The sequence below is a fragment of the Acomys minous genome (genome assembly GCF_964271855.1).
Source record: "Acomys minous genome assembly, chromosome: 13".
NCBI classification, from domain to species: Eukaryota; Metazoa; Chordata; class Mammalia; order Rodentia; family Muridae; genus Acomys; species Acomys minous.
In genome coordinates, this window is record NC_140495.1 from 79,557,297 (window position 1) to 79,573,898 (window position 16,602).

At 42.7% G+C, this 16,602-nt stretch overlaps 1 protein-coding gene and 1 pseudogene across 3 annotated transcripts in view; both read right to left on the bottom strand.

The window, feature by feature from the left end:
- Nucleotides 1-16,602, bottom strand: part of PRIM2 (DNA primase subunit 2) — a 218,895-nt gene that overhangs the window by 32,438 nt on the left and 169,855 nt on the right. For both annotated transcript variants that reach the window (XM_084754859.1, XM_084754860.1), the window contains one exon: nt 1,110-1,236. In XM_084754859.1, coding sequence (XP_084610985.1) covers nt 1,110-1,236 — 127 coding nt within the window. The remainder of the gene's footprint in view (nt 1-1,109; nt 1,237-16,602) is intronic.
- On the bottom strand, nt 2,651-4,064 carry LOC311582115 (glyceraldehyde-3-phosphate dehydrogenase-like; annotated as a pseudogene). Its single transcript has 2 exons — nt 4,041-4,064; nt 2,651-3,829 (listed from the first exon to the last, which is right to left on the bottom strand). The product of its transcript is annotated as a glyceraldehyde-3-phosphate dehydrogenase-like (transcript).

Sequence of the window (16,602 nt, forward strand, 5' to 3'; positions counted from 1 at the left end):
TCTGATTTTCCATGGTTTCAATTACCCAAGTTCAGAAATACCCAAGTGCAATTTTACACCAGTGTTCACCTGTGCAGTATCTTGAGTAGTGTAACAGGAATCTTAGGGTGTGAGCCAATCTAATGTGTATGCACTGAGCACAGTGACTGCTGGTAGTCTTAGGTAACTAAGATATCAACTCTCATGACGTCATAGTTGTGCATTTAGCTTACAGCACATGTGTACTGGCAGAATTGCCCCTGGAGGCCAGAGGAGGGCACCAAACACCATGGAGCTGTAGTTACATCAAGAAATGCGTGCTGGGAACCAAACCTGGGTGTTCTGTAAGAGCACACAATATTTGTAACTGCTGAGCCACCTCTCCAGCCCCATGTGCATGCATTTTTTAATGTTCTGAACACAGGGAGTTTTTCTAAAAATAGTGTTTGTGATTGTCCAATTTTTAACAGCTTAAAAGTATGGGATCTTTTTACAACAGTTCATTTAAGATTCTAAAACAAAACAAAAAATTGACATCTAGTTATGGCAAGCTTTGGCAAACTAGAAAGGTTACTAATAAAATCTGTCAACCATTCCCTGACATACCAGACAAAATGGGGAGCTTTTAAAGATGTGAGGATAGAATTAATTTAGAAAATTTGTTGCTGAGTGGAGAAACGTGTGTGTGTGTGTGTGTGTGTGTGTGTGTGTGTGTGTGTGTGTGTGTGAAGAACTCAGGCAAACTGATCTATATACTTGACACTACAACTTGTCAAACTGCTTACTTGATCCCTGTTAATCAGATGACAGTTGAAGGAAGAAAACTATACTGTTCCTCAGCACAAAGCCATTTGAACACTAACAAAATGCACTATTCTGAAACTAGAGATCTCCCACATCACACAGCTCTAGAGCACTCTGTCTCTCTTAAGGTCCTTGTAGAACACACGCCAAAGAGCAGTGGATGAGAGAGAGCTGGGCAGTCTACCCCTGCACAAGCTGAGCAAGGCTGAGGGAGCTCAGTAAGAAGATGAACGGAGCCACTGTCAGAGCAATGGTGCTCTAACCTGACTCAGATGACTGACAGGAGTAACAAAAGCCACTCACCAGCATCCAGCACAAACACTTACCATGATAATCCCCTTGGCCTGGCGGATTGGTTAGGATAATCTTCATGCAACTGAAAGGTGTATAGTCTGTCCTCTTGCCTTCCTTCCCAAAGCTGTGACGAATATTGTAAGCGTAACCTTTATCAAACTGAGAGGAGGAAAGACACCAAGTTAGTCAATACAGTAGTAAAGGCATCAGCTAGGATCAAATACCAGCTGGGATCAAAGAGCTAAGTGATTCAGTATTCTATGCATCTTCCAGGTCTTTTATGACACAAATACACACACACACACACACACACACACACACACGCATGCACGCACGCACACACGCACACATGCACACATGCACATATGTGTGCAGGTGGGCACAGTAGGGTTTTGTTTTGTTTTGTTTTTCTGTTACTGCCATGCCCACTGGCCTCTGCAGTGTACCAAATTTCTTAAAGAAACAACAACAGTAAAAACTCAGGTAGGAGCCAGTTATGGGTACAACCCACCCCCAGTCTCTGGTATCTAGTGAGGATTGTTGCCAGCAATCCCAGGAATATTAGAATCTACAAGTCAAGGGCCAACAGCTCACAAACTGAGTCTAATATTTGTATCCAACTGAGTACAGCCTCTCATGCACTTTAAATGGTCTTCAGGTTATTTATAACAAGTAACACAATCAAAGTGCTGTGGGAACAGTTGTTACGCTGTCATTGTTTGGGAATAACAACAGTGAAAAAAGTCGGTACATGGTTAGCACAGTTGCAAGATTTCTTTTTAATACTTCAATCTGAGGTTCACTGAGTCTAAGGATGTGAAAGTCCAAAGCCATGGACGGCCAACTGTACATACCTAAGGATGAGAATAATCTGTTCCAGAAAAGAATTATCAATTTGCCCTCCATAATTTGTTTTCAGAAATTACATGGGGTGGAAACCAGGTTAATCGCTCTGCCCTCCTCCTAAGATGCCCTTTCATTTCTATATCCTAACTCACACCACTTATGAAATGCCTCCTCAAATAACTGCTGCTCTCTGCATTTCGACCCCAGAAAGCAAGCTGTCAGCAAGCGTCGGATAAGGAATGAGCCACTGAAACTGCCTCTTACCTGGAGCCTCTCCTCTGCGTCCATTAAACAAGCTAACAGGATGCAAGGGACTTTGGAATGAATGAGATAAAAGGAAGAAAATGGACTTAACATTCACTGAAAGACACTTAGGTGCCACTAGACATACTGTTAGGTGCTTTTAGCAGTGCAATCCCTTAATCACTTCAAATAATCAGTCTCCTATGATGGCACACGAGAGGAAACTGAAGTTCAAAGACAGGAAGCAATATAATAAACACAGACGTCACAGACGTTAAATAAATAGCAGAGATGAAAAGCATGTGAATCAGAAGAGTCTGACCCCAAAGTCCAAGCTCTTTCCGTAACACTGCACTTCCTCAATAATAAGCTCTTTCAGAATCACGGGCTCTGATGATATATCTTTATCTTATATTTATTTATTTATATAAATTATTTATTTATTTATTTATTTATCTATCTATCTATCTTTTTGTTTTCAGTGAACTTTATTGATGGTATTGAAGAGAGTAGGGCTCCCTGGGTCCCTCCCATTATTCTGGGGTCTAGGATGGAGACTGTGAGGGGAGATACTCAGTGTCAGGGGCAGAGTTGGAATAGGGACTCCTCAGCAGCCGAGGGCCTCTCTCTCGCTTTCGTGTCCTTGCTGGGGTGGGGGGGTCCAGGGCTTCTTACTCCTTGGAGGCCATGTAGGCCATGAGGTCCACCACCCTGTTGCTGTAGCCAAATTCATTGCCATACCAGGAAATGAGCTTTACAAAGTTGTCATTGAGGGCAATGCCAGTCCCAGTATCAAAGGTGGAAGAATGGGAGTCGCTGGTGAAGTTGCAGGAGACAACCAGGGTTTGGTGTAGCCCAGGATGCCTTTCAGTGGGCCCTCAGATGCTTGTTTTACCACCTTTATGATATTGTCATACTTGGCAGGTTTCTCTAGTTGGCATGTCAGATCTACGACAGACACGTTGGGCATGGGAACATGGAAGGCCATGCCAGTGAGCTTCCCGTTCAGCTCTGGGATGACCTTGCCCACAGCCTTAGCAGCACCAGTGGATGCAGGGATGATGTTCTGGGCAGCCCCACGGCCATCACGCCACAGCTTTCCAGAGGGCCCATCCACAGTCTTCTAGGTGGCAGTGATGGCATGGACCGTGGTCATGAGTCCTTCCACAATGCCAAAGTTGTCATGGTTGACCTTGGCCAGGGAGGCTAAGCAGTTGGGGGTGCAGGAAGCATTGCTGACAATCCTGAGTGAGTTGTCATACTTCTCCTGGTTCATGCCCATCACAAACATGGGGGCATCGGCAGAAGGGGCGGAGATGATGACCCTTTTGGCTCCACCCTTCAAGTGGGCCCCGGCCTTCTCCATGGTAGTGAAGACACCAGTGGACTCCACAACATACTCAGCACCAGCATCAGCCCATTTGATGTTAGCGGGATCTCGCTCCTGGAAGATGGTGATGGCCTTCCCGTTGATGACAAGCTTCCCGTTCTCAGCCTTGACTGTGCCGCAGAATTTGCCGTGGGTAGAGTCATACTGGAACATGTAGACCATGTAGTTGAGGTCAATGAAGGAGTCATTAATGGCAACAATCTCCACTTTGCCAGACGTGAAGGCAGCCCTGGTAACCAGGCACCCAATATGGCCAAATCCGTTTACTCCAACCTTCACCATCGTGTCAAGGGATGAGGCTGGTCCCGTTCTCAGCCTTGACTGTGCCGCAGAATTTGCCGTGGGTAGAGTCATACTGGAACATGTAGACCATGTAGTTGAGGTCAATGAAGGAGTCATTAATGGCAACAATCTCCACTTTGCCAGACGTGAAGGCAGCCCTGGTAACCAGGCACCCAATATGGCCAAATCCGTTTACTCCAACCTTCACCATCGTGTCAAGGGATGAGGCTGGCACTGCACGAAAAGATACGGCTGTCTCTGGAACAGGGAGGAGCAGAGAGCCCCTGTGCTTATGCCATGTTCTCCTGCACTTCGTAGTGTGGTGATCAGCTGGTCCTGCGCTCTCCCGCTCTACATCAGTATGCAAGAAAATGAACTCAGCGCACATGGAAGGACTCCTTGGCCTACCAGAGCAATTGAAAGAGCATCATCCATTTTCATGCTCCCATCATGCGTTTCCAGTGCCTTGTGGTTGGTGATTTTCTAATTCCTCTATCAAGTGATTGATGTTCATAACCCACTAGTAAACAAAGACAGACAATGTACCTCTGGTAATATGTTTCATTAGAGGAATCATTCCACATGACAAAATACTAGGTAAAACCCAACTTCACTGAGGAGTATAAATTAAGGTAAATGTCTCACGTAAAGTACTAACTTGGGTAAAAACTATGAGAAAAAAAAGTTTCTAAAATGAGTATCAGACTACTACAAATGGCAGATGATAAAAGTCTTCAAATAATCAAGCGAGAATCTTAGACTAGGCCCTGCTTTCGCTACTCAGCAATTTCCCAAGCCTTCAAAACAAAGTCATCAGAAGCTGTAAGTGTTTATAGAGCATGTCAAATGTTCCTCCATGACACGGAGGCAACACCGACTAAGTCCTGAGAAGCCACAGAGCACACCTAAAAATTCATTTCCAAAGGGCAAAATCTTCAGTTCTGAATCTAACCGTCAGAATGAAATGTCTATAAAAGGTTACACTTTATTCCCATGCTTCTTTAAATAAAATGCATATTCTGGGAAGCCGAGAAAAAGGGCTCTTTGAGCTGATTTTCATGTGAAATTGCTAATCATAAAACTAAATACATTGCGTAGACAGAAGTAAAAAAAAAAAAATGTTATTTTGAGCCTAAAAATAAGTGTGCCAATGGGCAAGAAACTGAAAACCTGAGTGGGCAGGACGTGTGTGCGCTCCATCTGCACTAGGCGGGAGAACACAGGACACCAGTTTGGCAGTTGCTGTTTGCTCTCCGTTGAGGTTCACTATGAAAGTAATCCAGCAAATATCATGGGTGTTGGAGATCCCAGGCTTTGCAGTCAGTGAAGTAACTTACAAAGGTAATGATTTCAACTCTCATCTTCCCTGATCCTTCCATATCCCTGAGGGTTCTCTCCCTTACATTTATGTCCACTGGCTCACTTATTCTAGAAATGTTCACTTGCTGGTGCTGTATTCGATGTTGTGCCCAGTTCTATAATGACTCATTCTCTCTATTGTAGTTCCTAAGAAAATCTGCTTATATTGAGTTAATTACTGTCCATCTCTGCTTTTAACTTATCAACATGATGGCACCACAACTCAGATCTAACTGCCACCATTGGTCCCTCATTCATAACAAGCCAATCCACAATTCACACTAAACCTTTGATTCCTAGGCTTAACCTATCAAATGTTACCACTTAGCAGGACATGCCCCAGAGTGGTTAACTGTTTCCCTTATGACTGTGAGCTCATGGGAACCACAGCTCACTGCCCGCTAGCTCTTCCATGAGACCACAGGTGGAGATGAATGAAATTTCTCCTCAGGGGTAAAGCAACAACTTACAAACACTCCACGGAGTGAAGGTACTCAGCTCTGCTAAGCAAGCACCATCCTGTCAGGCTTTATCCATATTTAGCTTCTGCCCACTTTCCCTGAGAGTCTCCCTGTTTTTCTTTGTCTAGCCTTCAGTCCATAGTATCAGGAAAACAAAAAAAGGCTTTCTGTCTTATAGCAGTGAGGATCATACATGTCTGTGTTTGCATAAAGTCACTGTAAGCCATGGCCTGCCTTGTAGACCACACAAACTAGAACACTCAGTACCTCCCAGGGAGAGGGACGAACAGGCTGAGTGACAAACTTCTTTAGTCTCAACGGGTGTAAATACTTAATTATAGGGTTCAAATATATCTAATACAAAAAGATTATATGCTCAGAGTTGTGCTAGTGTTTTTCTGCAAGCAGAACAGTACCATCACTTACCTATATAAACAGCACACAAATAAGATTTGCTACAAAGGGACAGCATGCAAAACAGCAGAGAAATAAGGCAAAGTTTGAAGGAAGAGAACTGTTTCTCCCTCCCCTTTGGTGATGTGTCACAGGATGGGTTACTTCATCTTGTAGCTGATGATGAAGGTTCTCAGCTGGCGCACTAAAACAAAGTGGCTGGCTTTTGGTTACCACACACAACAAACTACTGACAGACTGCGCTCTCAGCAACGCGGGAGATGGCTCTACCAAGGGAGGGCTATGTAAATTTCACTGTCTGGCTTCAGGTTATCTGTTTGCTTCTCAGCATCAATGTGGTTTCTCATTAAGACCCTGGATTTATGTCGCCATGCTATCCTTTCAAACAATGCACACACAGGAGATAGGAAACAGAAAAAGGTAGAAAGAAAATGCGTTCTATCCTTCAGTTTTATCACCCTAGTAATGTGTAAAGGAAACCATTATTTGATGTTGTAGGTGTTCTGGATACCATAACAGATCTCTCGTTCATTCATAGGAATTTAATGTAAAATGAAAATGTCAGTAGTAAGTTGGTCAAACATGAACATGCCCAGAGAGGAGCTGGGGAATGCCAAACTGTCTACTGGACACAGACTCATGTTTCAGTTTGTAGTACATATATGAACAAAATCTCACACACACACACACACAGAGAGAGAGAGAGAGAGAGAGAGAGAGAGAGAGAGAGAGAGAGAGAGAGAGAGAGAGAGAATTTCATAATTCTCAGTTTAAAAGCTAATTTTGAAGCCACTTGGTAACTATTCTCACAACATCACTGAAGTGTCATTAAGAATGGATAATCTTTCTCAAAGGTGTACATGAGGTGCACTGTGAGAGGAGAGTGTCTATTGGCACAGCAGTGTGCATACAACACTGATCACTGTGGTCTTTTGACACAACCCAGACAGGAAATGTACAGGGCCGCAAAATATGGTGTGCTTTCATAGTCTGGAGTTTGTTTTGTTCAGTGCTGGGGATCGATCCCAGGGCCTTGGACATGCCAGGCAAACACTCTAATCCTGGGCTGTCTGCCTAGTGCTATAAATGTGTAAGTGTGGAGAGCTGCGAGGTGCCGCGCCTTAACATGGCATAGGCTTCCGCCTTCCGCCATCCCGACGGCGAGCGCTCTCTAAGATAAACAAGTCCTTATATGGCAAAAGGCTGTGCAAGGGTAACTGGTGATCTGATGACGAGCAGTCCTGCTCTGACGCGGACCTATGTGGAGGTGGCATCTGGCATGAGCTGATTGGCCTTTGAGTTGTACTTAAGCTTGGCCCTTCCCTTTTCGGGGCCATTCCCACTGAGCTTAATCCTGAGTAAAGATCTCGAGAAGAAGTCTGGCTGTTGGTGTCTTATTTCCGCTAGACGGTGCGGCACCGACATGTAAATAAAATATCATAAAGGCAAAGCCTAAGGCTGAAGATGTAGCTCAGTGGTAGAGTACTTGCCCAGGATGCACAAGGTCCTGGATTTGAGCCCCAAACTGGGGGTTGGAGGTAAGACAATACAGGAAACATAAACATAATCAATTCTCATCAAGTCTTATAAATTGTGTACAATTATGTGTGCTGTGCCTTTATCAGCTGACAAACACAAACATGTGAGTGCTGCAGTGCAGGATGAAGAACCACTATCACACCAAGCCCATGTCTAGCCAAGATACCACTTCTGAACCTCCAGTCGGCTCCCCTGTCCAAAGTTCATTCTCTGAATTATGAAACTTCTCAGCTGTTTACTCTGTGTGGTGAAGGACACGGACGAGCTTGTCCCAGTATGCTTAAGAAGAACAAATATATCTTAGTTGTGTTTAGCAGTCTACCAAACTCCACTTTCATATCCAGGCGCATTTAAAAATTCAATAGATTAGAAAAGGCCATTTGGTACTACAGAAGTGACTGCCTTACCTGAGCGTGAACTGAGGGGAAGGAAGTGACAACCGGGGCAAAGCCGTACATTCTCATCCTTTCTACGGATGGCTTCTGCTCACAGGGCAAGACAAACTAAGGCTGGACCAAGGGGACACGCCCAATGACCTAAAGCCTTGAAGACAGAGATTTTGCCTATTTTGTTAAATTCTGTGTCTTTTGCAACTACCTGGCATATAAAAGCACTATAAACAGGCAGGGCCATGGACTTGCCAACTTACACTGGATTAACCTATACAATTGGCATATTTCATACATTTCCACTTGCACTTGCTGAATGATAAAATGCAGTCATTTCTCATTCTACAATTTCTCTTATGGGACCGATTTTTTTTTAACTTATTCTCCTCTCAAATAGCACATTCTGACCACAGTTTCTTCTCCCTCTGCTCTTGCGGTTTCCTCCACGTCTCCTATCCCCCAAATCCATTCCACCACCACACACACCCCTGTCCTGGTTTCCCCTCAGACTATAGCCGGCCTTCCAGGGACATCAACCAAACGTGGCTCAAGATACAACAAGGCCAGACAAAATCCTCAAGGCTGGGTGAGGCAATTTAGTAGGAGGAAATGGGCCTGAAGAGAAGGCAAAGGAGTCAGAGACACCCCCACTCCCACTGGCAAGAGTCCCCCCAAAACATCAATCCAACAACCATAATATACATGCAAAGCACCTAGCACAGACCGCTTCAGTCTCTGAGCCCCCACGAGCCCTGCTTAGCTGAGTCTGTGGGCAGTGCTCTCCAGTGTCCTCAGGCCCTCAATTTCTCCTCCTCCCCCGCCTCTCCCACAGGGTTCCCCAAGCTCTGAGGGTAGGGACCCTATGGAGACCTCCAACTTGGGTTCTCTTCACCTAACGTTTGCCCGGGGGGTCTCTGCATCCACTCCCATCCGCTGCTGGAGAGAGCCTCTCTGGTGACAGCTGACCTAGGCACTGATCTTGTGTGTCCTTCTGAGTCTGGGTTACCTCACTCAGGATGATTTTTGCTAGTTCTGCCCATTTGCCTGCAAGGTTCATGATGTCATTTTGTTAACAGCTGAGAAATACTCTGTCGTGTAGATGTACTACATTTTGTTTATCCATTCTTTGGTTGAGGGACTTCTGAGTTGTATAGAAAGGATTGCAAGCTTTGTCACAGGTGAAAGCAGTCTTGACCCTGACAATGAAGACAAAATGACCCTCTCTCAACATCTCTTGTTATTATTAGCAGGATTAAGGCCAATTCTCCTGGCTACGTCCAGAACTTGACAGTCAACTCTTGTTACTAAAGATACGGTGCACTTGAGTCACAGAACCTGGAGGATGACAGGCAAGCTTGTACCCACCTGAAAGCTTCAGCCCTACAGGCTAGTGTTCATGGTGCTAAAGGCCGCTATCCACACTGCTGGAGAAAAGGAAGCCTCAATACCACACAGCCTCAATAACCCAGCAAGCTACAACTGTCCTGACAAGGTAGGCTCACTCGTTAATAGTGGCACAATTGTTATAGGAGCAACCAATAACTTTTTGTTTGGATCAAAGGCCTGCTCCATGAGACAAACCCTATACCTGGCACTGTTAAGGGAGGCATGAATTTGAGGTTATAGGCCCTGGGAGGGAACTCAACACATTATTCTTCTAAATGGACATATGATCCATAATGATATATTTCTATATCCACAAATGAGAGAGCCTTTTCTCAATCCTCATCAGGGAAGTCTCTCCTTGAAGTAGATGGCAATTAATATAGAGGCCCCATCCCTAAAACTGGCCACCATGCAGAGCAAACAAACAAACCCACACCAAAGACTGTAGAGTGCTCAGCCCTCCCTCAAAGCTCAGGGATTTTTGCTAAAGAGGGAACAGGAAGATTGTAAGAGCCAGAGGGGATAGATAACAAACACCAAGGAAACAATGCTTTCCAGACACACAGGGGAGATGCACATAGACTCACTCACGCCAACTGTAACAGCATGTATAAGGCCTTTGGAAGCTCCAGCCAGACAAAACCGAGCATAAGAGGTGGAAGGTGGACACCACCTAGCCAGTAGCTGAGGATCTACTGATGTTTAATAGCTACTAGGAAGAGGAGAGTCAGCTTCCTTTAATGATGTGACCTCTAATAGGCTAACTATACACCATGGCAGGCCCCACCCCCAAGGCTGGGAAACACACACTGGACTTGATGGGGGATGAAGAAGAAAAAAGAAGACATCTCAAAGTTGGATGGGAATGGATGGGAGGGTGGAAAGGGTAGTTTAAAAAAAAAAGAAAGAAAGAAATGAGATAGTGAATGTATTTTAAACACATTGTACAAAGCTCTCAAAGAATTACTTTTTAAAAATCTAAAAGCAGTCACTCAGATTCTGATAAGCACTACTTTACAGCAGCATGACCCAGATTCTGATCACCATTTTAGAGCTAAGATAATAAACTAATATGATTATCTCACTAAGTCTCCAAGTTCAGTGTTATGCTGGGTTTATTTCATTTGTTCCAGCTATATAGAAACACACAATTGTGTATAGGCATTAACATTCTCGTATGGTATTTAATTATGTTAAAGGATTCCTTCCCTTAATATAATTGTGTTAATTGTTTCTCTATGCTACATCACACTTGGAGACATTAAGAAAAAAATCAATTGCTTATAACTTTACCTCAATAGTCTGTTTGAACACATTATTATGCAAAATGCTTCTCTTCATGAAGCACACACATGCATATTATCTTTAAATACATACATGTGAATAATGTTCCAAATTACCATCCTGCTATAGAAATGTCTGTTGTAGGCTTTTAGATTACTGTGTCATAAACTCAATATTAATGGAAATTATTTCCCATTCTGTTTTCAAGGAAAGCTGCTCCTAAAGAAAAGAACTTTTTATATTCATTTAAATTTAATCATTTAAATGGTGAGACAAGTAACAACAAAGAAGGCTAGGGATAACTGCAGATCTAAGGATAGGGCTCTGCACTGACCGCTCCTGGATCACAAGCTTACCAGCCTCTTCATATGTAGATTAACGTTCACTGAAATTCACACCCTGCTTCTGACGTCCTCCATGGCATGCCAATGAGCAGAACCATAATGAGAAACACAACACACGTACAATTTAGGAATAATATTTTGATATGCAGCTTTAAAGAGTAATTTGTTGAATACTAATAATCCCCAAATCAATTTGTCTCTAAAAAATACATCCATGATATTACTTTTGAAACTTGAGTAACAGCAGACAATGAGACCCTCATCAAGCAACTATGTGAGACAGTTCAGATACATGCTGCAGAATTTATCTTTTCTCAGTACCACCCAATTCAAACTGACAACGTTTGCTCCTAGGGCCTGTTTTATGCATGAATATAGCCAGTTACACGGCTCAGGTTTGAGTTGCACTAAAATCCAGATATATAATGGACTGTGAGGCAGGGGCATCCTGCCTGTTTTCAATAACAAAAATCTTTTTTAAATTGTGGATTGCCAGATCACAAATTTTTCTTGGTTTGTATCATCATTTTCTGCCCCTTCTTTCTTTTATGAAAACATCAGGCAGCATAAACCTGCAAATGCATGGGCCTGGTCAAGAAGCACAAGCTGCGTGGCTCCTGAAGGAAGGGCTCAGGGTGCCATGGCATGCAAAGAAGTCACCTCAGTTCCACCATGGGAAACAATGCCCCACACCCCTCTCCCTCAGCTGAGCCTTCATTCAATATTGAAACAAGTAATCTCAAATTCCACATTTTGGCTGCTGGTCAACAGTATTCCATTCACCTGGGGATTCAGCAATGCCAAAGGAAAGGAGCTTTAATCTGTCTTTTCCTGTTTTTGCTGCACAATACCAACAGCACCTTGTTCATTAATTAAACTATTTCCTTAAAGAGAAAGACAGCAGAGCATTGTGTTGGAGACTGGGAAAAGAGGCAGAAAATACAAAGGATGGTTTATTTTTTGTTACAAAATTCTATTTAGAGATACAAAGTAGTATTCCCAAATGATAAAGCACACAGAGGCGGTAAGATGGTAAGAGTTTAACAGAGTTGCAGGACAGGACAGGCTCGTGGAGACTCCTGCCTTGGGTAATATATGGACCACTCAGCATGGAGGCTTAAACAGGGCGCACTCCCCAAGCTCTGGCCTTTAGTTGGCAAGGCTATGAGGCTAATTAGTAGCGATACTTTTGGTTCCTTGCATTTCTCAAGGAAAAGGTGGGCACATTCCTGCTGGTTTGTTTTGTGTAGCAACAGGGTGGGAAGACGGCAAGGAAAATGGATTTCTTACCGATTTCCTCACTGACTTCCGCCTCCCTAATGATTTAAAGTGTATCTGTCACCTCTAATTTTTCCAGTCTAAAACTCAAAATAGTAATGCAATTAAAATTCAAGTTTATGCAAAAAAATATTTTGGCAGAAACAGACTTTCTACAGGGAAGTGATCCACAGGCTTTGAGAAACATGAAAAATGCCTTTCATGTGTTTTTAATTTGTTTTTGATATCTCATTACAGGGAAAGTAGAGGAATACAGGCATTCTTTCTTGCTTTATCATTATATATGTCAAGTAGATATTTTGTCAGAAATTCTATGAGTAAATTGCCAATATACATATCCTGATTTCAAAAAAAATACTGAAATAACATCAATTTGGTAGTAGCTTTAATTTTTAAAAAATCTTTTTGTAAACCTGAGGAACCTATACTTTACCCTGACATGTCTCACTAAAAACTGATGGCCAATGGGAATATGCCCCCTCATTAGTCATGAAATAGTGATGCCAACCCCAAGTTAAATTAAAACCATGGGCTCACATCTGCACCTACTTTTCAGCAAAGCTGTCTTAGCTCTAATGACGGACATTCATTTACTGACTTAGTTCCAGGTAGTATTTTACATATTTTTACATACATACCCTTTTATATTTATTGTTCATAAATCCTAATACCGTAAAGTAAGGCCAGTTTGGCCTTATAGGTAGGGGAGTGGGGGCTCAGAGCAACGAGGGTGCCTGAGTGGAATCTGCACCTCAGGGAGTAGTGCAACTGAGGCACACTCCGATGCAGGATATGGACCTTCCTGATAATATTATTTAAAAGCTCTACTACATTTACGTGTGTGTGTGTGTGTGTGTGTGTGCATGTGTGCCATGAGGCATCAGAAAACAACTTGCTGGATTCAGTTCTCTCTTTCTACACATGGGCTCCCCAGGTTGTCATGCTTGGCAGCACCAGATGAGCTGTTTCATTGTCCCTGAAAATGTTAATTTTGACATAGTGTTAATGGGTTACAAGTATGAATGTGAAGCCGAAGCAGCATCAGGTACTATTTTCAATATTCTATTTTTCTTCCCATTTCACAGATTGAAAAATAAACACCTAATGGCCAGTGCTTCCTTCTAGATCAAATAAATTGATCTGAATCAGATGCGCTGCAATGTGACAATATTAAGGATCATCTGGCTATGTGATTAGATTTACTGTGTGTAGGTACACAACCAAAGCCTCTCTGCCAACTATTGTACAGTATCTCATGGCAGTCTACAACAGTGCTGTGAGATGTGACATCCCAAGAGGAGCCGTAATGCAAGGTCATCACAGGGCATAGGGCATGTGGCTCTCTGAGAGAGCACACCAGAAAACAGTTTTCTTTTTCAAACAAAACTCCCAGTATTTTAGTTTTAATTGTCCAATTAATTCATTCTTGAAAAGACAGCGAATGGTGCAACCTCACCCAGCTGCCTGCTGCTCCGCAAACAGGCTGGCAGGAGCCTCTGGGACTCACTAAGGACGTTCTGCAAAGCCACCAACACCTCTACCAGAATCCTAAGAACCCATCTTTTCAACATTCAGCACCCAAATATTTTATAAAGTTTGTGCAGAAAAATTACCTTAATGTCAACAGACACTGCAAGGCACAAGTTAGCTGGGCTGGCCAGGGATGCTGTTGGAGAGTGGAAAAGAGTCTAAAAGCAAAGGCCAAGGTGCTCACAAAGAAAACGGTAAGGACCGCATCCACGCTGATCATCAAAGCAAACAGTTGAGATAGTGGCGCTTGGCTTTCAATATCAACTTGTAGAAAACCGGCGTGCTCTTACAAGGCATGTGACACAGCTCCTACACACCTGTTAGCTTTGATCCCTAAGCCTCTATTAGCTCTTTTTAAATATGTCACTGTGGCTTGGCAGGGGCTGCAATGCATTAACAAACTAAAAAGATGATTTCTCATGCATACATAATTCACTTTCACATCCTCAAGAAGAGAATGGGCAAGAAAGACTAACAGAGAGTTAGCCAGTGCATGAGAGAGAGAGTAAGAGCTGAAGACTGAATTCACCTTTGGATTATACATTAAATATGAATGTTAAAAATGTCTCTTCATTCAGTTTATTTTTACTCCCAGAAATTTATATTCAAGTTATATTTTCAAAAAAAAGTCTGAGTTACAAACAGTAAGCATGCAAAAAGGAAAAAAATACAAATTTTAGGCTTATAAAACTTCATTAGTCATCAATATTTTGGTTTCAAGAATAATCAATCTTTCTTTCTTTCTTTTTTTTTGGGGGGTGGGGAGGAATAGGGTTTCTTCTGTAGTCCCGGCTGTCCTGAATTCACTTTGTAGACCAAGCAGGCCTCGAACTTACAGAGATCCACCTACCTCTGCCTCCCAAGTGCTCAGATTAAAGGTGTGTGCCACCATGCCCAGCTAATAATCAATTTTTCATTTTGTACTACTAATTTCTAATTAGTACACTAACTTAAACCCAAAAAAGGCTTTTTTCTACAAATATTTCTATTATTAATACCGAAACCTCTTCCTTCCTTAACTTAATATGTGCACACACACTAATTATCACAAACCTTTAAAGCAAATGACAACAGCTACTATGCATAAAAGCTCCTGCACATGCCTGGCAGTGCCCCACACTTGACACAGTTCTCCTTGCTCATCTCAAGAACGCACTGAAACTGAGATGACTGCTGCCACACACGAATGAGGACACAGGACAAGTCACACTTCAGCAAAGCTTACCCCCCAAGATCATGACTGAACAGAAGCAAACCTCAGCCCTCCCTCACCGTGCTTCCACATGATCGACAGGGCTTGTTGTGATAACCAATAAGGCTCGTTCTGAACTAGGTGCACATGAGCAACCCACAGTTTAGAGAGAACATCCTTCCACACACAGGAAAGACACGACATTCTTTAATTTGCTGGGGAGAGAGGTGTGTATAGCATTTCAGGATCCCAAGATGGAGCAAGAGTCTGGCTGTGTCCTTTGGATTTAGAGCACTTTTTTATTTATAGCACTTAGGCTTTGCTGGTAAGACAGAGTTGAAAGGACATGTGTCTTTGCACAGCACCTGAAGGCTGTCGACAGCTAGACCCTCTTCATTTTATCCCAGTCTCTCCATTTTCATTATCTCCTTAATATCCAGGAAACCAAATTTTACACATACTTCCTTTACTGGACAGAAAAGGAACCTACTGAAATACAAAAGTTTGGATACAATCGTTTTATTCTATTCTGTCTTTAATTCTACACTGGTATTTAATTTGTAGGACATACAGTGAAGAAATAAATACTGAAAAGGCAGTTTAAAATGAGTAATATCCTAAAAAAATAAAATAAAATGAGTAACATTATCTTTCCTAAAACATACCTGCAGTTAGTGCACATGACAGATACTTCTTCCTTACTCTAGGTGGTATAATTTCCCATAAAAAAAATAATAAGGTGGAAACTGATAAAGAACAACCTGTGCTGATCTTTACAGTGACAGAATCACATTACTTACTTGGTGTTGGACCATACCATGCTAAATGGCATCACTGCCGCCTATCTGTCTAATGCGCCTAGAAAGCTGTGTTAAATGCAAGTGTTCCACTTCTCATAGCCACATACAAAGTTCTTTTAAGTTCTCAGAAGGTTTATAGATGGTGCAAATAACTTATAGCCTAGGTGCCCTTTCAAACATGGCTCAAAGCATAACTGATAATTCAAGAAGTGTAGAGTGAAGAGCTTTGCTAACAGCGCAATGAGTAAGATAAGAAGTACGAAGGAGCAAACGGGGAAGCTCCAGGGATCAGACCAAATGCTCGCACACCCTTCAGCCTCCGTGTCAGACAGAGACAGTTCAGGGACAATAAAAATGCCAGCTGCGAGCACCCTTCACTGAAGGCCATCTGGAGAGTAGTGAGATTGCTCTGTAAAGCAGTCAAAACTACCACGATTAGAAGCACCTCCTAAACACCCCCCCCAGTTCCTCACAAATAAACCTCAAACAGAGATGAGAAGTGCAATTTAAAAGAAGTGCTGCCATCTGTACACTAACAAGTAAGGGATGGAAAACAGCACAGGCAGAAGGCATCTTCTTTTCCATCTAGTGTAGAGTAAAGTATTTCATGTCAAGCTGAACAGACAGAAGTTCACTCGACAGCTTTTCCCATTATCAGAGTAGGAAGTGTTCAGACTCAAAATTAAACACAAAAACAAAAACTCAACTTTATTTGGTAAGATCAAACACTAGAAAATTGTAAATGCAAAACATTCTGGTTCCATCCATCTTTTCAAGCACAATCCATA